Here is a 24,255-nt window from a genome sequence, read left to right on the forward strand (position 1 = left end):
AGGCGGGAGAGGGAGAAACAGGCGGGAGAGGGAGAAACAGGCGGGAGAGAGAGAGAGAGAGAGAGAGAGAGAGAGAGAGAGAGAGAGAGAGAGAGAGAGAGAGAGAATAGGGGAGGGAAGGAGGAGGGAGGGAATGGGAGGAAGGCAGGAGAGATGGGGAGGTAAGGGGTGTAGAAGGGTGGCATCACGGATGGATTTGGAAAGGAGGGATGGGGTAATGAAAGTATCAGAATGATTAGGATGTGTGCTTCTGTTGCATGATATGTCCCAAAAAAATTTGGCACCAGAGGAATTGGAATTCGATCTGGATGTAATCCCTCTGCCCTCTGTGCCCTGTAAACACACAGCACTAAATCTGATCTGTGCCCAGTAAAAACACAGCACTAAATCTGATCTGTGCCATGTTAACACACAGCACTAAATCTGGTCTTAGAGCCCCTGATCAATCAAACACAGTAACCAGGTTTCCAAGTCCAAATCATCTTTCCCCCTGCACCACTAAAAGGCATTTTTGAATTGAGATAGGCCTATCCAATTTAAGTTTTACTATGAGAAAAAGTGTATTGTTTCTATTTGTACTGTATGCAGAAAGACTGTTGTTTTCTGACTCATCCATAAAACGTACAGTAGTTATCAGTTTCACCTGACCAGGGCTCTCAGTCTGATGTGATGAGATGCATCTATTCTGGGGTGAGACTCAGGGAGAGGTAGACAGAGACAGAGACAGAGAGAGAGAGACTATATTTTTCCATTTTTGTGGATGTTAAGATTGCTTTAGGCTGGTACTTATAGGTCAATGGAGCAGATAATTCTGTCTGAACCCTTCGACACCACAAAGAAAACGAGTTTGGATCAAAAAACACTTGGCTGTACAGGAAGTGTCAATGCTATTAATACTGTCTCATTTGGAATCAACCAAACGGCTGACGTTGACGGCACTGTTGGGTCCCATCCGGCAGCCTTATTCATGACCTCTGGATCCCATCCTCCAGCCTTATGCATGACCTCTGGGTCCCATCCCCCAGCCTTATGCATGACCTCTGGGTCCCATCCCCCAGCCTTATGCATGACCTCTGGGTCCCATCGCCCAGCCTTATGCATGACCTCTGGATCCCATCCGCCAGCCTTATGCATGACCTCTGGGTCCCATCCGCCAGCCTTATGCATGACCTCTGGGTCCCATCCCCCAGCCTTATGCATGACCTCTGGATCCCATCCCCCAGCCTTATGCATGACCTCTGGGTCCCATCCCCCAGTCTTATGCATGACCTTTGTCATGTTTGTGATATGTCTATGTCATGTCACGTTTATGTCACTCCAATGTCACTCCACTTGCATGGTTTAATTTACAAGTTAACAGGGGGTGCTGGGGTTTCCCATAACAAATTGGAGTACCCCCATTATACACACCAGAATCATGCAGGGCACCACCACACACCTTACATCAAGAGTCAATATGTTCTTTACAGATAATCTAATAACACTATACACCCCACAATAATAGTAAACAAACAAAAGGTTAGGTTTTTGGGTTAAGGTTAGGGTTAGGGGTTAGGGAAAATATAATTTTGAATGGGACTAAATTGCGTGTCCCCGCAAGGTTGCACACGTGCACTTCACAGTTATACTAGAGTTACTAAAGAGACAACCATAGGCTCCACCAAACTCAGATATATCAGATTGGTTCTGTTTATAATGGGGGAATGTAAGGGTTATACTATAGAGACAGCCGTAGGCTCCCCCAAACTCATATCTATCAAATGTGTTCTGTTTATAATGGGGGAATATAGGGGTTATACTATAGAGACAGCCATAGGCTCCACCAAACTCAAATAGACCCATCAACTTAGGTTGCCTCCAAAATGGCACTATATAGGAAATAGGATGCAGTTTGAGACTCAGTGATGATGCTTGGGTAGACAGTGAAAAAAATGACAGTGAATTTAGTACATAGAAATGAGTAGGGATTATTGCCGGGAGATCTGGAGATTTTCAACAATTCTTGGAAGAGCATCCTTGAACAAATTTACAAATGAGCTAAACTACAATATAGCATGCAGGAGGATTGCTGACTATTTATCCCAAAATGTAATTGAGGGTAAGAGCAGGAAGGCCTGAGGTTGTGAAATGAGCCAGACAACCGCCAACTCCTTCTCTCCATTCTTGACTTTTTTGACCCTGTGTTGTCTGGCCATGGAAATGATTGTATAGAAAAGCTTTTTCCTGTGCCTTCTGGCTTTAAAATCCTCTTCCTGCCTCACAGTCCAGCTGACCCCACGGTATAGTTGCTGAGTGGACAGAGGAGAGTGGTAGGTCTCATTCTGAGCAGAGCAGGTTAGAGGCTGTAGGAGGGAATGGAGAGATACAGCACACGAACATCTCTCTCCATCTCTCTCTATTGGACCAATGAGAGAGGAGATAGACTCAGCAGTAGCAGCACATACAGAGTTAGCAGATTATACTTCAAACAGGCTCTTGGAGGTGCCAATTTTACTTCAAACAGGCTCTTGGAGGTGCCAATTATACTTCAGACAGGCTCTTGGAGGTGACAATTATATTTCAAACAGGCTCTTGGAGGTGACAATTATACTTCAGACAGGCTCTTGGAGGTGCCAATTATACTTCAAACAGGCTCTTGGAGGTGCCAATTATACTTCAAACAGGCACATGGAGGTGCCAATTATACTTGAAACAGGCTCTTGGAGGTGCCACTTATACTTGAAACAGGCTCTTGGAGGTGCCAATTATACTTCAGACAGGCACATGGAGGTGCCACTTATACTTCAAACAGGGTCTTGGAGGTGCCAATTATACTTCTGACAACTCCAGGTCCTCATTATCAAACCCTGCAAAGGGAAGAATTATTTAACCCACTGATGTTATCCACCTTAAATTACATAAAGAAACCCATAGACTATGGTCACCAGCTAAATAAACAGGTAACTTTATCTGGAGATTTTGCTGATATCTTGTTGTTGAACTCAGGGCTCGAAAGATATTATCTGGGATTTACCTGGTTAAGCTCTTACATCTAGACGTTCCGCTAGCGGAACACCTGCTCCAATATCCAATGATAGGCGTGGCGCGAATTACAAATTCCTCAAAAATACAAAAACTTCAATTTTTCAAACATATGACTATTTCACAGCATTTTAAAGACAAGAATCTCCTTTATCTAACCACACTGTCCGATTTCAAAAAGGCTTTACAGCGAAAGCAAAACATTAGATTATGTCAGCAGAGTACCAAGCCAGAAATAATCAGACACCCATTTTTCAAGCTAGCATATAATGTCACAAAAACCCAGAAGACAGCTAAATGCAGCACTAACCTTTGATGATCTTCATCAGATGACACACCTAGGACATTATGTTATACAATACATGCATGTTTTGTTCAATCAAGTTCATATTTATATCAAAAAACAGCTTTTTACATTAGCATGTGACGTTCAGAACTAGCATACCCCGCGCAAACTTCCGGGGAATTTGCTAACAATTTACTAAATTACTCACGATAAACGTTCACAAAAAGCATAACAATTATTTTAAGAATTATAGATACAGAACTCGATATGCACTCGATATGTCCGATTTTAAAATAGCTTTTTGGTGAAAGCACATTTTGCAATATTCTAAGTACATAGCCTAGCCATCACGGGCTAGCTATTTAGACACCCGGCAAGTTTAGCACTCACCAATATCAGATTTCTATTATAAAAGTTTGATTACCTTTTGTTGTCTTCGTCAGAATGCACTCCCAGGACTGCTACTTCAATAACAAATGTTGGTTTGGTCCAAAATAATCCATTGTTATATCCGAATAGCGGCGTTTTGCTCGTGCGTCCCAGACACTATCCGAAATGGTAAATCAGGGTCGCGCGCATGGCATAGTCCCACCCCTGGTACACCCTATCAACAGCAGGTGAAATATCAAAAGCGCCAAATTTGAAAACAATTAAATGTCATAATTCAAATGTATCAAACATACAACTATCTTACACCCTTTGAAAGATAAACATCTCCTTAATCTAACCACGTTGTCCGATTTCAAAAAGGCTTTACGGCGAAAGCATAAAGTTAGATTATGTTAGGACAGTACATTGAAAATAGCTGTGTGTAATGTTTTGTCAATGCAAAGACAGGCGTCACCAAAAGCAGAAAACCAGCTAAAATGATGCACTAACCTTCGACAATCTTCATCAGATGACACTCCTAGGACATTATGTTAGACAATACATGCATTTTTTGTTCTATCAAGTTCATATTTATATCCAAAAACAGCATTTTACAATGGCGTTGATGTTGAGAAAATATTTTCCCTCCAATATCGCCAGTCAATCAGCACAACAAATGAAATAATTACTATTCGAAACCCTTGGTAAAATATTATATTGTCATTCAAAGAATTATAGATTAACATCTCGTGAACGCAACCGCATTGCCAGATTTAAAAATAACTTTACTGGGAAATCACACTTTGCAATAAACGAGGTCCTGTGCGCAGAAAAATAGGCTTGGCGATGCAGACTAGGCGCCATGTTGGAGAGATCTAAAATCAAAACTACTATGTAAATATTCCCTTACCTTTGATTATCTTCATCAGAAGGCACTTCCAGGATTCCCAGGTCCATAACAAATGTAGTTTTGTTCGAAAAAGCTCATAATTTATGTCCAAAAAGCTCCGTGTTGTTAGCGCGTCCTGTAGGCTACTCAAAAACATGAACGTCGTCCGCCGGACTTGTCTTCACCAAAGAGGGAATTTTTTTTATTTACGTTCGTTCAAACATGTCAAACGTTGTATAGCATAAATCATTAGGGCCTTTTTCAATCAGAACTTCAATAATATTCAAGGCGGACGATTGCATTCTCTTTTAAAACGTATTGGAAGGAGAGTACCCAAACATGCACTCGAGCGCCAGAGTAGTATAGGCCATCCGCTTATGACCAACTTTCCAAGTCTCTTGTTTGGTCAGTTTTCACAGTAGAAGACTCAAACTACTTTGTAAAGACTGGTGACATCTAGTGTATGGCGTAGGAAGTGCTCAATTATTAATAAGTCCCTGTGTGTTTCAATGGCATAGGCTTAAAAGTAATTCAACACATCAGATATCCACTTCCTGTCAGAATTTGTCTCAGGGTTTTGACTGCCATATGAGTTCTGTTATACTTACAGACACCATTCAAACAGTTTTAGAAAATTCAGTGTTTTCTATCCAAATCTGTTAATAATATGCATATCCTAGCTTCTGAGTTGGTGTAGGAGGCAGTTAAAAATGGGCACATATTTTTTTCAAAATTCTTTCAAAAACCTGCCCCAACAGGTTTTAACCTTTATTTAAGTAGGCAGAGGACAGAGTGTACATAGAGTTTTGCAAGGTTGTGCTTATTGGCAAGCTATCCAGCCACAGATATTTTTCAATGGGATACTGCTTAGGCAGCATGCTCATAGGCTGTTTTCTAAATGGCAACTCTATACCGTACATAGTGCACTATTTTTGACCAGGGCCCATACGTAGTGCACTATTTTTGACCAGGGCCCATACGTAGTGCACTATTTTTGACCAGGGCCCATACGTAGTGCACTATTTTTGACCAGGACCCATACGTAGTGCACTATTTTTGACCAGGGCCCATACGTAGTGCACTATCTGGGGAATAGGATAGCATTTGGTACACACTCATAGTAGTCTGAGAGAGCATTTCTCTCACACATTTGATATGCTGCAGCAGAGAGCCACATAGAGAAATCACAGGGGCTCTATGTACTGTACCTGTAATAGACTTTAGATCACATCCTATCACTGCATTCCATATTAATCAGATAAACCACGCATATCCAATGACACAGTGATCAATGATGAATAAATAAACCTAACAGCGTTAGAGATGATTAGACAAAGAATATGACTTTATTGATTTAATCAGACGCTCTTCAGAGTTCCCTGGCAGGTTATTTAATGGTTGTTTTGATCATGTGGTATCAGATATCAATACCAAACAGACAGTCCTCATGCTCATCGTAACATAGAATATTGAATATTTCAATAATTACATTAGCTTTATTCAATGTGCCTAATGCAACATAATGAACTTGGTGTGTTTGATTTAGGCAACATGATAAAGAGGAATACTTTGAACATTGATGTTATAGCAATATTATATTCATATATGATCAGAAATCATACGGTAGCCTATCTATAATATATGGCATTCACCTAAGACGAAAGAGCGAGAGAGAGAGAGATGAACAACTACGAAAAACAACCAAGACTATCAGGTCATAACTTCTGCAGCTCCTGCCGCTCCTGCAGCTCTGTCGCAAGCTGGGTCTGTACATAGTCAATAGTAGGCTTCAAGGGGACTCTTACGGTAGGTACAACTATAGCTCATCTCTTGGCAGTAGTACTGTAGACTACTTCATCACTGACCTCAACCCAGAGTCTCTCAGAGTGTTCACAGGCAGATCACAGCAAAATCACAGCCTACCTGAACAGAGCAATACTCAAGTCAAATCAAATCAAATTTTAATTGGCACATACACATGATTTGCAGATGTTAATGCGAGTGTAGCGAAATGCTTGTGCTTCTAGTTCCGACCATGCAGTGATATCTAACAAGTAATCTAACCTAACAATTTCACAACTACCTTATACATACAAGTGTAACGGAATCAATAAGAATATGTACATAAAAATATATGAATGAGCGATGGCCGAATGGCATAGGCAAGATGCAGTAGATGGTATAGAGTACAGTATATACCTATGAGATGAGTAATGTAGGGTATGTAAACATTATATAAAGTGGCATTGTTTAAAGTGGCTAGTGATACATAATATTACATACATTTTTTCATTATTAAAGTGGCTAGAGATTTGAGTCAGTATGTTGGCAGCAGGCACTCAATGTTAGTGATGGCTGTTTAACAGTCTGATGGCCTTGAGATAGAAGCTGTTTTTCAGTCTCTCGGTCCCCACTTTGATGCACCTGTACTAACCTCGCCTTCTGGATGATAGCGGGGTGAACAGGCAGTGGCTCGTGTGGTTGTTGTCCTTGATGATCTTTTTGGCCTTCCTGTGACATCGGGTGGTGTAGGTGTCCTGGAGGGCAGGTAGTTTGCCCCCGGTGATGCGTTGTGCAGACCTCACTACCCTCTGGTGAGCCTTACGGTTGTGGGCGGAGCAGTTGCCGTACCAGGCGGTGATACAGGCCGACAGGATGCTCTCGATTGTGCATCTGTAAAAGTTTGTGTGTTTTTGGTGACAAGACAAAATTCTTCAGCCTCCTGAGGTTGAAGAGGCGCTGTTGTGCCTTCTTCACCACGCTGTCTGTGTGGGTGGACCATTTCAGTTTGTCCGTGATGTGTACGCCGAGGAACTTAAAACTTTCCACCTTCTCCACTACTGTCCCGTCGATGTGGAAAAGGGGGTGCACCCTCTGCTGTTTCCTAAAGTCCACGATCATCTCCTTTGTTTTGTTGACATTGAGTGTGAGGTTATGTTCCTGACACCACACTCCGAGGGCCCTCACCTCCTCCCTGTAGGCAGTCTCGTCGTTGTTGGTAATCAAGCCTACCACTGTAGTGTCGTCTGCAATCTTGATGATTGAGTTGGAGGCGTGCATTGCCACGCAGTCATGGGTGAACAGGGAGTATAGGAGAGGGCTGAGAACGCACCCTTGTGGGGCCCCAGTTTTGAGGATCAGCGGGGTGGAGATGTTGTTTCCTACCCTCACCACCTAGGGGTGGTGTGATTGTGATTGCGTCGTCTGTGGACCTATTGGGGGCGGTAAGCAAATTGGAGTGGGTCTAGGGTGTCAGGTAGGGTGGAGGTGATATGGCCCTTGACTAGTCTCTCAAAGCACTTCATGATGACGGAAGTGATCATGAGGCAGTGATCATGAAGCGTCATGATGCATCAAAGCCAAACAAACTGCATACTATTAAGAAATGCTATAGATGGAAGGAAAGTAGTGTAGAAACCTACCAGAAAACAATTAGCCAACAAAAAAATTCAAAACCTTTTAGACAACTTCCTGAACAAAAGTTTAATTGCAATAGCAAAGGTCTAAACTTGGCAGTAGAAAGCCTAAATAGTATATTTGACCTTTCAGCTTCCCTATCAAATCTAAACACCTCAACTAGACAACAATGACAAATGGTTTGATGAAGAATGCAAAAACCGAAGAAAATAATTGAAGAACATACCTGACCAAAAACACAGCGACCCAGAAAAGTCTATGCCTTCACTACGGTGAAACACCAAAACAGTACAGAAATATACTAAGACAAAATAAGGAACAGCACATCAGAAACCAGCTTAATGTAATTTCAGAATCCACTTCTGGGATAATTCGAACACACTTGACAAACAACAAGATGAAGAGTCATTTATCCAAAATAGAGACGTATAGATAAACCACTTCTGCAATCTTTTTGGCTCTATAACAAAGAACAAACAGTAAAAACATATAGAGTACATGATCAATTACAAATCTTAGAATCAGCTATTAAAGACTACCAGAAACCACTGGATTCTCCAATTACATTGAATTAACTACAGGACAAAATGCAAACCCTTCAAATCAAAATGTCCTGTGGTGTTGATGGTATCTAAACTAAATTATAAAATATACAGACCACTAATTTCAACTGACCACACTTAAACTCTTTAACATCATCCTCAGTTTTGGCATCTTCCGTAATAATTTTGCCAGGTCGCAATTGTAAATGAGAACTTGTTCTCAACTTGCCTACCTGGTTAAATAAAGGTGAAATACATTTTTTTTTAAATAAATAAATACTTGAAACCAAGGACTGATCACCCCAAATTTGACCACAATAACTACCGTGGGATATACATCAACAACAACCTTTGTAAAATCCTCTGCATTTCAATTAACAGCAGGCTCCTACATTTCCTCAGTGAAAACATGTCCTGAGCAAATGTCAAATTGGCCTTTTACCAAATTACCGTACCACGTATTCACCCTGCACACACTTATTGACAAACAAGCAAAACAAAAGCAAAGTATTCTCATGCTTTGTCTATTTCAAAAAAGCTTTTGTCTAAAAAAAAAACAAAAAAAAAACAAATTGCCATATGTAACTGTATTGATTTTCCACCCATCACTACAGTATATAGGGAATAGGGTGCTATTTGTGATGTAGCCTATGTGTACATTAATTAAGAGTTTCTTTCCAAAACGCCATAGCCACCACATTTGTGTTTTTCCATCAGAAGTGATTGCTTTATAGGTACCTTCATTGTGTGTAAAATATTACTGTTCTGAGATTTTTCATTTGTAGATTTTAGATGTGGGTGAAAGTTAACTTTTTTTTGTTGCTAAATGCTACTGTTGCAGTCGGAGGTTTACATACACTTAAGTTGGAGTCATTAAAACTCATTTTTCAACCACTCCACAAAATTCTTGTTAACAAACTATAGTTTTTGCAAGTCGGTTGGGACATCTACTTTGTGCATGGCGCAAGTAATTTTTACAACAATTGTTTACAGATAGATTATTTCACTTATAATTCACTGTATCACAATTCCAGTGGGTCAGAAGTTTACTTACACTAAGTTGACTGTGGCTTTAAAAAGCTTAGAAAATTCCAGAAAATGATGTCATGACTTTAGAAGCTTCTGATAGGCTAATTGACATCGTTTGAGTCAATTGGAGGTGTACCTGTGGATGTATTTCAAGGCCTACCTTCAAACTCAGTGCATGGGAAAATCAAAAGAAATCAGCCAAGACCTTAGAAAAAAAAAAGTAGACTTCCACTAGGTTTACCTCCACAGGTTCATCCTTGGGAGCAATTTCCAAACGCCTGAAGGTACCACGTTCATCTGTACAAACAATAGTACGAAGTATAAACACCATGGGACCACACAGCCGTCATACTGCTCAGGAAGGAGACGTGTTCTGTCTCATAGAGATGAACGTATTTTGGTGTGAAAAGTGCAAATCAATCGCAGAACAACAGCAAAGAAGATGCTGAAGGAAACAGGTACAAAATAATCTATATCCACAGTAAAACGAGTCCTATATCCACATAACCTGAAAGGCTGCTGAGCAAGGAAGATGCCACTGCTCCAAAACCGCCATAAAAAAGCCAGACTACGGTTTGCAACTGCACATGGGAACAAAGATCATATTTTTTGGAGAAATGTCCTCTGGTCTGATGAAACAAAAATAGAACTGTTTGGCCATAATGACCATTGTTATGTTTGGAACAAAAAGGGGATGCTTGCAAGCTGAAGAACTCCATCCCAACCGTGAAGCACAGGGGTGGCAGCATCATGTTGTGGGGGTGCTTTGCTGCAGGAGGGACTGGTGCACTTCACAAAATAGATGGCATCATGAGTCAGGAAAAGTATGTGGATATATTGAAGCAACATCTCAAGACATCAGTCAGGAAGTTAAAGCTTGGTCGCAAATTGGTCTTCCAAATGGACAATGACCCCAAGCATACTTCCAAAGTTGCGGCAAAATGGCTTAAGGACAGCAAAGTCAAGGTATTGGAGTGGCTATCCTAAAGCCCTGACCTCAATCCTATAGACAATTTGTGGGCACAACTGAAAAAGGAGGCATACAAACCTGACTCAGTTACACCAGCTCCGTGAGGAGGAATGGACCCAAATTCACCAACTTATTGTGGGAAGCTTGTGGAAGGCTACCCGAAACATTTGACCCAAGTTAAACATTTTAAAGGCAATGCTACCAAGTACTAATTGAGTGTATGTAAACTTCTGACCCACTGGGAACGTGATGAAAGAAATGAAAGCTGAAATAAATCATTCTCTCCGCTATTATTTGGATTTCACATTCTTAAAATATAGTGGTGATCCTAACTGGCCTAAGACAGGGAATATTTACTAGGATTAAATGTCAGGGAATGTGAAAAACTGAGTTTAAATGTATTTGGCTAAGGTGTATGTAAACGTCCGACTTCAACTGTATATGCAACTGTGGAACTCTCCTATCTATCAACTGACCGACTTCCATACCACTGCCTCACCTAGTACCTCTATACTACAGGAATTGAGAAAAACTGAGTTTAAATGTATTTAGCTAAGGTGTATGTAAACTTCCTACTTCAACTGTATATATCCACTGTTTGCTCTAATGGAATATTCGTATCCTGTATATTTGACTGTGATATGTGGTTGTCTCTTAAGTCGCTCTGGATAAGAGCATCTGCTAAATGACTAACATTTCAAATGTAAATGTTTTAAATACAGATATCATATAACTGCGTTCAACTATTTTGTTTACATTTTTTTTATATTGATGTCACAAGTGTATCATTTGTACAGTTTTTTATTAAAAGTGTAGTTATTTATTCCATGTGATGGTGTAAAACCTAGCACTACTACATATTTCTCTGAGAGAGAGACAGATATTTAGCATTGGTAGATTATTTGTCTCTCTGAAATGAAATGGTTTTAAACAAATACATGTCTGTCATTGAACAACCCCATGCCATGATTAGATAGTGATAATAAAAGTACATTTAACAACATTTCTGAAAATTGATATATGTATATCGTTTTGGCCATTTTATCTGCACACAATTAAACTGGCTCTATCAGAAAGATGGATCAAATGTTCACAACTCAATAACATTAACCCCCAACACCTACCCAGAGTGGCTCAATAACATGAACCCCCACCCAGACTGGCTCAATAACATGAACCCCCACCCAGACTGGCTCAATAACATGAACCCCCACCCAGACTGGCTCAATAACATGAACCCCCACCCAGACTGGCTCAATAACATTAGACACCCACCCAGACTAGCTCAATAACATTAAACCCCAACCCCCACCCAGACTGGCTCAATAACGTTAAACCCCAACTCCCACCCAGACTGGCTCAATAACGTTAAACCCCAACCCCCACCCAGACTGGCTCAATAACGTTAAACCCCACCCAGACTGGCTCAATAACATTAAACCCCAACCCCCACCCAGACTGGCTCAATAACGTTAAACCCCACCCAGACTGGCTCAATAACATTAAACCCAAACCCCCACCCAGACTGGCTCAATAATATTAACCTCCACCCAGACTGGCTCAATAACATTAACCCCCACCCAGACTGGCTCAATAACATTCATTAACACAGTGACAGGTGGAAATGTCATACTTTAGCTCTGCTCTAAAGTTCCGAACATTCCATTTAGACAGACAGGGTGACGGACAAGGTGACGGACAAGCTAATTGGTTTAGCTTAATGGAAGACAGAACAGAGCAGAGCCAGGTGGATGCGATGAGGTATGTGTGTGTGTGCGTGTGTGTGTGTTGTGTGCATGTATGGTGTGGGTTTGACATCGATGGCTTTCTTCTCTCTAATGATAATTACAATGACAATGTTCTAACTGTAGTCATGTCAGTTGCAGACACACTTCCCCTTACATCTCAGTAATGGATGACTTTGTATTAAACTGCAGTTGAAAATATATTTCCGTAACTGGGGACATCATTTCCTGTTCGTGTCCTCTCCAGCAGGATGGAAGATGTTCAGAGAGGGAGGGCTAAAAAGCATTTTATTGGCATAATTCCAAATAGATACAGTATGTAGACGGGCCGTGTTGATGGCTTTAGTTGGACAGTAATGACTGTGGTTCTTCTGGTGTGACTCCTATTGTGGCTGTGTGCTGTGGTATGCTACGGTTACTCACCCTGCCTTCACCCTCTCTGGTTTCCTGGGGCCCGCACTCCAGATTTACCGGGTCACAAAGGGTGGAGGCACAACACTCTGCAGTGCTAGCTGCCAGCCCCATTATCACTGAGGCAAACAAACTAGGACCAGGCACACAATCTTCCTTAAAACAACAACCTACTGCAATGTCCATCATGCTCTGCTCTCTGATTTCTCAGATCTGGCTCGTTTTTCCCCTTAAGTGGTGCACAAGGTTTTCAATGGACTCTTCTGCTAGCTGGAGATTTACTGGTTAATTTACATGGACTGTACATTGGCAGTGAAAACACAAGGCCATCGGGATATGTTGGTTTGTTGGATGGTGGTACACCATCTGACTGTAAATAACTTTATAAATAATGTTACATATTGGAGGATTTATATGGAGACATTTTGATGAAGCAGTGTAATGCAATGTGTTTTAAAGAGAGGGACGTTGTAATCTAGGCTATACACTAAACATCGTGGGATTGTTGGCATATTATTTCAATACATACACAGCCAAAACAGTACACAGTCCAAACAGTCCAAACATGTATTGTATCTTTTATATCTTGGTGGCTATGAGCTCTCTTTTTACCTCCTTATGAACTCTTATGACCTCCTTATGAACTCTTATGACCTCACTCCCCTTCATGAAAATTAAATCAGATTCATCTCTTCTATTTCAGGGATCTATTAGACAGAGACACATTCTCCAAATCTGATCCATGTAAGTACTTTACAGTTATCATCTTACATGTATCACAATCACCATTTTTTTCAATTACAGAAGAATTACTGGCTTATATTATATGGCTAGTAGGTGTAAAGAATAAAGATCACTGTCTTCAAAAGAAATGTGAAAGAATGCAAGAAATGATCCAAAATTCCTCCACAAAATTCCTCCACAAAGTTACTTTGTCTTTCTTCCTCTGCACTTTCATCGACTGTATCTATCTTCGGCTTAGCTGGGATTTAGTTGACTCCGCTATTTCAAAGTGTTCCCTCAATAACTGCATCTCATTTGCACAGTAATGTGACATGTCTTCCTCACAGCTAGTGTTACAGAAAGAGACAGTACCTTAAAGGGATAGTTTGGGATTTTGGCAATGAAGCAGATACATGAATATGGTATCCACGAGTTCATATGACTCTGGGGAAGTAAATTTAAGGACTTCCCGAACCATCCCTTTAATCCAATGCAGCTACAGTACGGTTTAAACACAGCCCTGACTGAATACAAATGGGCGTCTTTGAGATTTAGCTGCCTCAGCGTAGAGGAGAGCAGAGGAGTGGAGAGGAAGAGAGGAGACCAATGATCACAGTCTCCAGGGGGTCTTTCTGTATAAAGGTCTTGGACGTGTCCCTGGTCAAAAGTGTTTCACTTTTAAAGGAATATAATGCCATTTGGGATGCACACAATATCATTTCTATGGTCCTTCTCTAGAAATGGATGTAGAATGGAGGAGACTTTAACATATATAACAGTGTCAGAGTTCAATCATTTTGTGTGTATAAGCGAGCATATATCCCCCAGTCCCCTTCCTTCTAATAGACCAGGGTATAATACTTCACACTCTATCCCCCAGTCTCCTTCCTACTAATAGACCAGGGTATAATACTTCACACTCTACTCCCCCAGTCCCCTTGTAATAGACCAGGGTATAATACTTCACACTCTATCCCCCTGTCTCCTTCCTTCTAATAGACCAGGGTATAATACTTCACACTCTATCCCCCCAGTCCCCTTCCTTCTAATAGACCAGGGTATAATACTTCACACTCTATCCCCCAGTCTCCTTCCTTCTAATAGATCAGGGTATAATACTTCACACTCTATCCCCCCAGTCCCCTTCCTTCTAATAGACCAGGGTATAATACTTCACACTCTATCCCCCAGTCCCCTTCCTTCTAATAGACCAGGGTATAATACTTCACACTCTATCCCCCCCAGTCCCCTTCCTTCTAATAGACCAGGGTATAATACTTCACACTCTATCCCCCCAGTCCCCTTCCTTCTAATAGACCAGGGGTATAATACTTCACACTCTATCCCCCCAGTCCCCTTCCTTCTAATAGACCAGGGTATAATACTTCACACTCTATCCCCCCAGTCCCCTTCCTTCTAATAGACCAGGGTATAATACTTCACACTCTATCCCCCAGTCCCCTTCTAATAGACCAGGGTATAATACTTCACACTCTATCCCCCAGTCTCCTTCCTTCTAATAGACCAGGGGTATAATACTTCACACTCTATCCCCCAGTCTCCTTCCTTCTAATAGACCAGGGTATAATACTTCACACTCTATCCCCCCAGTCCCCTTCCTTCTAATAGACCAGGGTATAATACTTCACACTCTATCCCCCCAGTCCCCTTCCTTCTAATAGACCAGGGTATAATACTTCACACTCTATCCCCCAGTCCCCTTCTAATAGACCAGGGTATAATACTTCACACTCTATCCCCCAGTCTCCTTCCTTCTAATAGACCAGGGGTATAATACTTCACACTCTATCCCCCAGTCTCCTTCCTTCTAATAGACCAGGGGTATAATACTTCACACTCTATCCCCCTGTCTCCTTCCTTCTAATAGACCAGGGGTATAATACTTCACACTCTATCCCCCAGTCTCCTTCCTTCTAATAGACCAGGGGTATAATACTTCACACTCTATCCCCCAGTCTCCTTCCTTCTAATAGACCAGGGTATAATACTTCACACTCTATCCCCCAGTCTCCTTCCTTCTAATAGACCAGGGTATAATACTTCACATTCTATCCCCCTGTCTCCTTCCTTCTAATAGACCAGGGTATAATACTTCACACTCTATCCCCCAGTCTCCTTCCTTCTAATAGACCAGGGTATAATACTTCACACTCTATCCCCCAGTCTCCTTCCTTCTAATAGACCAGGGGTATAATACTTCACACTCTATCCCCCAGTCTCCTTCCTTCTAATAGACCAGGGTGTAATACTTCACACTCTATCCTCCCAGTCCCCTTCTAAGAGACCAGAGGTATAATACTTCACACTCTATCCCCAGTCCCCTTCCTTCTAATAGACCAGGGTATAATACTTCACATTCTATCCACCCAGTACCCTTTACATTCTTCCAAAGATGAGAAGGTCTTGGGGTTATATCTGACAGGTCTCATGCCCTGTCCCAGCATGCTCTGCTTCTTCTTCAATCCACTGTTTACATGAGGAAAGCAAAGAGGGATTTTAAGGGGAACCCTACTGTTTAGAAATCATATTTTAAATTATGCATTCACTGTTGCTCTGTTGGAGACTTTGTTAATCGTTAGTGTATCTCTCACTTGCAGAGATTAATACCTAGATCTGAAAATGTGATACTGGGAAGACAGCGGGCATGGTGGCGCATAATGAATATTATTAATAATGAATGTGATGATAGAAAGAGCATTTGTTTTATGAAATGAAGAAATGTCACAGTTTTTCAAAGTGATTGGTAATCTGTTTGTCTCTTTCCCTTTATCTTGTTATTTTGATTTTGATTTTTTCTCTCTCCTTTCTCTTTCTCTTTCTCTCCCTCTCTTTCTCTCCCTCTCCCTCTCCGTCCTTTCTCCCCCCCTCTCTCTCTCTCTCCCTCTTCCTCTCTTTCCAGTGGTGGTGTTGTACACTCAGGGGGTGGAGACCAAACAGTGGCGAGAGGTAAGAAGCAGAACAACCTTCTCTCTCTCTGTCTCTATCTCTGTCTCGCTTTCTCGCTCTCTCTCGATCTCTCTCCCTCTCTCTTGCTTTCCACAAGAATCTAGCAACATTCAAACTATTCTCAATTGCTTTCCAATACAATTGTGAGTCTCTTGACTCTAAACTTGTCAGCATGGAGAATGACTGTCTGACCAGCATCAGTAGCTCAATCAAGCTGACTCTCTTTTCCTATCCATAACATTTTAGAATCTAGCTTGGGAAACACTCTTATTCTAATTGTTCTAGAATACTCAGACTCAGCAGAACTCTGTTCTGTTCCAGCCCTGTCTGTCTCCAGGTAAATGCTGCTCGTGACAATCATTCTAGTCTCTATTGATTGTCTTGCGAATATTCTTAGCTTGGCTTAGGGCATATTTTTGCTCTGAGCGATTGGCCATTATGGTGATTGCTACACATATCGATAAAGATTAGCGTCAGTGTCAGAATCTCTCCGGTTCTGCCAGTAACCTGGCCTTACCCTTGACCCAGGGCAGAGTGTCTTAATTGGGGCCGAATTTTAGCAGGAGGTGCAGTGAGTTCAGATTGATGTCTTTATAGAATGCTCTATACTGCTCTATACCTGGATGGCAGATGTGGGCCACGTTCAGTTGCAACACGTTCTTGAGCGTTGTAGATAGAAATTCCATAGAGCCGACGTGATTCCTTATTCTACATTTGAAAAAGGCATGCTTGTTCTACATAGCATATTTCTATCTGAACTTTCCAAAACGTTGCTTCCTGCTGAATGTGCCCCTAGGTTCAAATAATGTTTTTTTTTTTTTTTTGCAGTGCTTGATTGAGTGCTTGGCGCAATGGAACCAATTAAATGATGTGCATTTGACACTTGGAATCCAAAAATGTACAGCTCTGCACTATAGCACCTATAAAAGCCAAATCTCTTGCTTTTGAGTCAAGAATCTCCTCCTCTCACTGTGTATGGCTGTGAAGCTTCATCTCTCTCTCTGTTCCTCTCTTTGTTGTTATCAGGTAACCTGCCGCCCGCTAACAGCTAACAAGCTCAGGGTGCAGCAGGCACTAAAGCTCTCTTTTTGAAGAGATATGGGGCCTGTTATTTGGCTCAGGGCATACTGGCTTTGTGAGGCAGAGAGTCAAGTTGTGTGGAGATGATAGAGCTAATCATTGGTGTTGGCCCCTCTCTCATCAAGTATGTTTTTTGTCCACCTCGTGTTGAGATAGTAGATAGGGTCTGAGCTCTCCTCTCCTCACTGTCTCCCTTCCTGTAATCACATTACTCCGCCTTCTGTGGAAGGAGGAACGGTTCTTTCTGTCAGCCTTCTGAGGGACGGGGAACGGTTCTTTCTGTCAGCCTTCTGTGGGAGGAGGAACAAACCTTCCTGTCAGCCTTCTGTGGGAGGAGGAACGGTTCTTTCTGTCAGCCTTCTGTGGGAGGAGGGACGGTTCTTTCTGTCAGCCTTCTGTGGGAGGAGAAACAGACCTTTCTGTCAGCCTTCTCTCACACTTCTCCTTCTGTAGGATGCACTCTCCTAGCTGTCTATCGGCTGTCCCATTGCCTCTCCAGAGCCTGTCCCATTGCCTCTCCAGAGCCTGTCCCATTGCCTCTCCAGAGCCTGTCCCATTGCCTCTCCAGAGCCTGTCCCATTGCCTCTCCAGAGCCTGTCCCATTGCCTCTCCATAGCCTGTCCCATTACCTCTCCTTAGCCTGTCCCATTGCCTGTCCCATTGCCTCTCCATAGCCTGTCCCATTACCTCTCCATAGCCTGTTCCATTGCCTGTCCCATTGCCTCTCCATAGCCTGTCCCATTGCCTCTCCATAGCCTGTCCCATTGCCTCTCCATAGCCTGTCCCATTGCCTCTCCATAGCCTGTCCCATTGCCTCTCCATAGCCTGTCCCATTGCCTCTCCATAGCCTGTCCCATTGCCTCTCCATAGCCTGTCCCATTGCCTCTCCAGAGCCTGTCCCATTGCCTCTCCACAGCCTGTCCCATTACCTCTCCATAGCCAGTCCCATTGCCTCTCCATAGCCTGTCCCACTCCTCCCACTAGTGTAGGTACGCTATAACGTACGAGGAACGGTCTTCTGTTTCCACTACTGTAGAATAGGAACTGTCTATGTGGGAGGACCTGTCATATGTATATAATACTGTGGGAGGCCCTGTCATTTCTATATACTACTGTGGGAGGACCTGTCATAGCTATATACTCCTTCCTTCTAATAGACCAGGGTATAATACTTCACACTCTATCCCCCAGTCTCCTTCTAATAGACCAGGGTATAATACTTCACACTCTATCCCCCAGTCTCCTTCCTTCTAATAGACCAGGGTATAATACTTCACACTCTATCCCCCCAGTCCCCTTCCTTCTAATAGACCAGGGTATAATACTTCACACTCTATCCCCCAGTCTCCTTCCTTCTAATAGACCAGGGTATAATACTTCACACTCTATCCCCCCAGTCCCCTTCCTTCTAATAGACCAGGGTATAATACTTCACACTCTATCCCCCCAGTCCCCTTCCTTCTAATAGACCAGGGTATAATACTTCACACTCTATCCCCCAGTCACCTTCCTTCTAATAGACCAGGGTATAATACTTCACACTCTATCCCCCAGTCTCCTTCTAATAGACCAGGGTATAATACTTCACACTCTATCCCCCAGTCTCCTTCTAGTAGACCAGGGTATAATACTTCACACTCTACCCCCCAGTCCCCTTCTAATAGACCAGGGTATAATACTTCACACTCTATCCCCCCAGTCCCCTTCCTTCTAATAGACCAGGGTATAATATTTCACACTCTATCCCCCCAGTCCCCTTCCTTCTAATACACCAGGGTATAATACTTCACACTCTGTCCCCCCAGTCCCCTTCCTTCTAATAGACCAGGGTATAATACTTCACACTCTATCCCCCCAGTCCCCTTCCTTCTAATAGACCAGGGTATAATATTTCACACTCTATCCCCCCAGTCCCCTTCCTTCTAATACACCAGGGTGTAATACTTCACACTCTGTCCCCCCAGTCCCCTTCCTTCTAATAGACCAGGGTATAATACTTCACACTCTATCCCCCAGTCTCCTTCCTTCTAATAGACCAGGGTATAATATTTCACACTCTATCCCCCCAGTCCCCTTCCTTCTAATAGACCAGGGTATAATACTTCACACTCTATCCCCCAGTCCCCTTCTAATAGACCAGGGTATAATACTTCACACTCTATCCCCCCAGTCCCCTTCCTTCTAATAGACCAGGGTATAATACTTCACACTCTATCCCCCCAGTCCCCTTCCTTCTAATAGACCAGGGTATAATACTTCACACTCTATCCCCCCAGTCTCCTTCCTTCTAATAGACCAGGGGTATAATACTTCACACTCTATCCCCCAGTCTCCTTCTAGTAGACCAGGGTATAATACTTCACACTCTACCCCCAGTCTCCTTCTAATAGACCAGGGTATAATACTTCACACTCTATCCCCCCAGTCCCCTTCCTTCTAATAGACCAGGGTATAATACTTCACACTCTATCCCCCAGTCTCCTTCTAATAGACCAGGGTATAATACTTCACACTCTATCCCCCAGTCTCCTTCTAATAGACCAGGGTATAATACTTCACACTCTATCCCCCAGTCTCCTTCCTTCTAATAGACCAGGGTATAATACTTCACACTCTATCCCCAAGTCTCCTTCTAATAGACCAGGGTATAATACTTCACACTCTATCCCCCAGTCTCCTTCTAGTAGACCAGGGTATAATACTTCACACTCTATCCCCCAGTCCCCTTCTAGTAGACCAGGGTATAATACTTCACACTCTATCCCCCCAGTCTCCTTCCTTCTAATAGACCAGGGTATAATACTTCACACTCTATCCCCCCAGTCCCCTTCTAATAGACCAGGGTATAATACTTCACACTCTATCCCCCAGTCTCCTTCTAATAGACCAGGGTATAATACTTCACACTCTACCCCCCAGTCCCCTTCCTTCTAATAGACCAGGGTATAATACTTCACACTCTATCCCCCAGTCTCCTTCCTTCTAATAGACCAGGGTATAATACTTCACACTCTATCCCCCAGTCTCCTTCTAATAGACCAGGGTATAATACTTCACACTCTACCCCCCAGTCCCCTTCTAATAGACCAGGGTATAATACTTCACACTCTATCCCCCCAGTCCCCTTCCTTCTAATAGACCAGGGTATAATACTTCACACTCTATCCCCCCAGTCCCCTTCTAATAGACCAGGGTATAATACTTCACACTCTGTCCCCCCAGTCCCCTTCCTTCTAATAGACCAGGGTATAATACTTCACACTCTATCCCCCCAGTCCCCTTCTAATAGACCAGGGTGTAATACTTCACACTCTGTCCCCCCAGTCCCCTTCCTTCTAATAGACCAGGGTATAATACTTCACACTCTATCCCCCAGTCTCCTTCCTTCTAATAGACCAGGGTATAATATTTCACACTCTATCCCCCCCAGTCCCCTTCCTTCTAATAGACCAGGGTATAATACTTCACACTCTATCCCCCCAGTCCCCTTCCTTCTAATAGACCAGGGGTATAATACTTCACACTCTATCCCCCCAGTCCCCTTCCTTCTAATAGACCAGGGTATAATACTTCACACTCTACCCCCCAGTCCCCTTCTAATAGACCAGGGTGTAATACTTCACACTCTGTCCCCCCAGTCCCCTTCCTTCTAATAGACCAGGGTATAATACTTCACACTCTATCCCCAAGTCTCCTTCTAATAGACCAGGGTATAATGTTTCACACTCTATCCCCCAGTCTCCTTCTAATAGACCAGGGTATAATGTTTCACACTCTATCCCCCAGTCTCCTTCTAATAGACCAGGGTATAATGTTTCACACTCTATCCCCCAGTCTCCTTCTAATAGACTACCTCCATACTACTGCTCCATCTAGTACTTCCATACTACTGCTCTGTCTAGTACCTCCATACTACTGCTCCATCTAGTACCTCCATACTACTGCTCCATCTAGTACCTCCATACTACTGCTCCGTCTAGTACTTCCATACTACTGCTCCATCTAGTACCTCCATACTACTGCTCCGTCTAGTACCTCCATACTACTGCTCCATCTAGTACCTCCATACTACTGCTCCATCTAGTACCTCCATACTACTGCTCCGTCTAGTACCTCCATACTACTGCTCCGTCTAGTACCTCCATACTACTGCTCCATCTAGTACCTCCATACTACTGCTCCATCTAGTACCTCCATACTACTGCTCCGTCTAGTACCTCCATAGTAATTACCTTGAAGGATGAGGAATGCAATATTTGGACACTATTGTTGTTTGTTCTCTGAAGAAAGGAAAGTGCTACCTACAGTGCACTAACCTAGTTTTGATTGCAGTAAGTTGTCTTTCGGGGTTCATGCCAGACAGTGCCTCTATGTCTCATCTCTTGTTCTCTAGTTTGTTGTCCAATATCGGCTATGTTTGTCAATCACCTAAATCACCTAAATTTGTACCTTATATTAGATTACCTTCCAGACCCCAAGATGGATTTACAGAATACTTGCGTTAATAAATAATATATAAGACAATTGTAATGAATAATTACCCCATTAGCTATATCATCTAGTGAGCTGACAGTTATAATGCATGTTGATGTACCGTTTTAATAAGTATTATTAACTGGGTTGGTTTGAACTAATGGCTGTATACAGAACAACCCTTAGCTGTGGTATATTGGCTATATACCACACCACCTTGTGCCTTAATTATAAACTGGGTGGTTTGAGCTAATGGCTGTATACAGAACAGCCCTTAGCCGTGTTATATTGACTATTTACCAAACTGCCTCAGGCCTTATTGCTTAGTTATAATGCATGTTGATGTAGCGGTTTAATAAGTATTATAATGCTTATGCAGTATTCCTGGTATAGACTCCCTATGGTTCCCCGTGGTTCAGACACACATTACCTTACCCCTCCTAGAACCAGGCTTTACATCACATTACCTTACACCTCCTAGAACCAGGCTTTACATCACATTACCTTACCCCTCCTAGAATCAGGCTTTACACATACATCACATTACCTTACCCCTCCTAGAACCAGGCTTTACATCACATTACCTTACCCCTCCTAGAACCAGGCTTTACATCACATTACCTTACCCCTCCTAGAACCAGGCTTTACATCATATTACCTTACCCCTCCTAGAACCAGGCTTTACATCACATTACCTTACCCCTCCTAGAACCAGTCTTGACACAAACATCACATTACCTTACCCCTCCTAGAACCAGGCTTTACATCACATTACCTTAACCCTCCTAGAATCAGGCTTAACATCACATTACCTTACCCCTCCTAGAACCAGGCTTTACATCACATTACTCTAATATTATTCCAAGTCGGATTCTTTCTCCCACATCTCCACATCTCACCCCACAATGTATTGTTGTTCAAATTAGAGAGAAGGAAGCGGAGGCTGTTCACAGCAAGCGCCCTGTATCCGACATCTCACCCCACAATGTATTCTAGTCAGAGAAGGCAGCATAGGGAAGCTGAATAAGACATCTTTGCCCTAGAATGTATTATTGTTCAAGTTAGAGTAGTGTCTTCTCATAGTTGCTGTAGCCTGCAGCAACCTGAACTCAGGGGTCAATGTAACATATTAATAGTACATTTGTCTCCCTCCATTTAGTATGATATGTGGCGTTTGGTATGGTACGTATTCATTTGTGGATATGATATCATAAGAATTACAAAATGTTACAAATTTCCAATATGTTTGATATGTTGCGAATTCCAGTTTGGTGTGGCTGACATAAGCTAGGCTAGGGGTAGGGTTAGAGGTTCAGGTTAAGTTTAAGTCTAGGGTTAGTGGTTAAAGTTAAGTAGTTGCAAAGTTGCTAAAGTTATCTTTGATGAGATTCAAACACACAACCTTTGGGTTTCTAGACATTTGCGTCATAGATTCCAAGATGGCGTAGCAGTTCAGACGTCCTTTACCCTCCTCTTGTCGTGTCCCGTGTATATATATATTTACATATTTTTCTTCGCATTATCTTTTTACATTTTTTCTTCTAAAACTCTACCTCAAAGCACTCTCCTGCAACCCGCCTCACCAATTTATAAAAGAAAGTATTATTTACCTCAAATCCGAAATCCACAACAGAAGCTAGCCAGAGGTTAGCCATTTTCACTGGCTAACGTTGGAGTTCAGCTAGCCACGGTTAGCTGTCCTCAGCTATCCATTAGCTCGAAAAGCTATCGCCAGTTTTTGTACAGCGCGACTCAGACCAGAGCACACCGGACCTATTCTCTCTCCTTTCCCCGATTTCTACCGCAGGCTCTGGACATTTACACCTGGATCTTGCAGCTAACTAGCTGCTACCTGAGTGACTATTGGCAACGTCGGTCCCAGAATTAACACACATTATTCCGGAGCTAGCCAGCTGAAGAGTTCCGTCAGCCACTCGTGTGCTTTTCCTGAGCTAGCCAGCTGAAGTGTCTCCTGGGCTACAATCACCTATTATGACCTGTTTTACTGCCGATGCGGAGCCCCATCAGGCCTTCACGACTGGACCACCGACGTTATCTGCCCGAGGGAGTTATCCAACTGGCCCCTCCGTCGCGACGTAACCTGATCGCCCATCTGCGGCCCACTAATCGTTAATCGTTAGCTGTCTTATCGGCTGCTATCTGAATAGGTCTATCGGACACTTTTCTTGGGCCACTATAACCAACTATTTTACCAACTTGGATTTGTCCCCCCTTCCACACGGAACCCCACTAACCCACAGACGGAAACGCACGAGGTGGCTAAAAACAGACCTCCCTCCATCTTCCACCAGCTTGCTACCTATGGCCCGGCT

The 24,255-nt window shown here is 42.7% G+C and overlaps 1 protein-coding gene across 2 annotated transcripts in view; it reads left to right on the top strand.

The window, feature by feature from the left end:
• LOC106566415 (copine-5) overlaps positions 1-24,255 on the top strand; it is a 250,283-nt gene that overhangs the window by 19,995 nt on the left and 206,033 nt on the right. For both annotated transcript variants that reach the window (XM_045692916.1, XM_045692915.1), the window contains exons 2-3: positions 13,383-13,423; positions 16,323-16,369. In XM_045692916.1, coding sequence (XP_045548872.1) covers positions 13,383-13,423; positions 16,323-16,369 — 88 coding nt within the window. The remainder of the gene's footprint in view (positions 1-13,382; positions 13,424-16,322; positions 16,370-24,255) is intronic.

This window comes from Salmo salar, chromosome ssa13, assembly GCF_905237065.1.
Source record: "Salmo salar chromosome ssa13, Ssal_v3.1, whole genome shotgun sequence".
In the NCBI taxonomy this organism is placed as follows: Eukaryota; Metazoa; Chordata; class Actinopteri; order Salmoniformes; family Salmonidae; genus Salmo; species Salmo salar.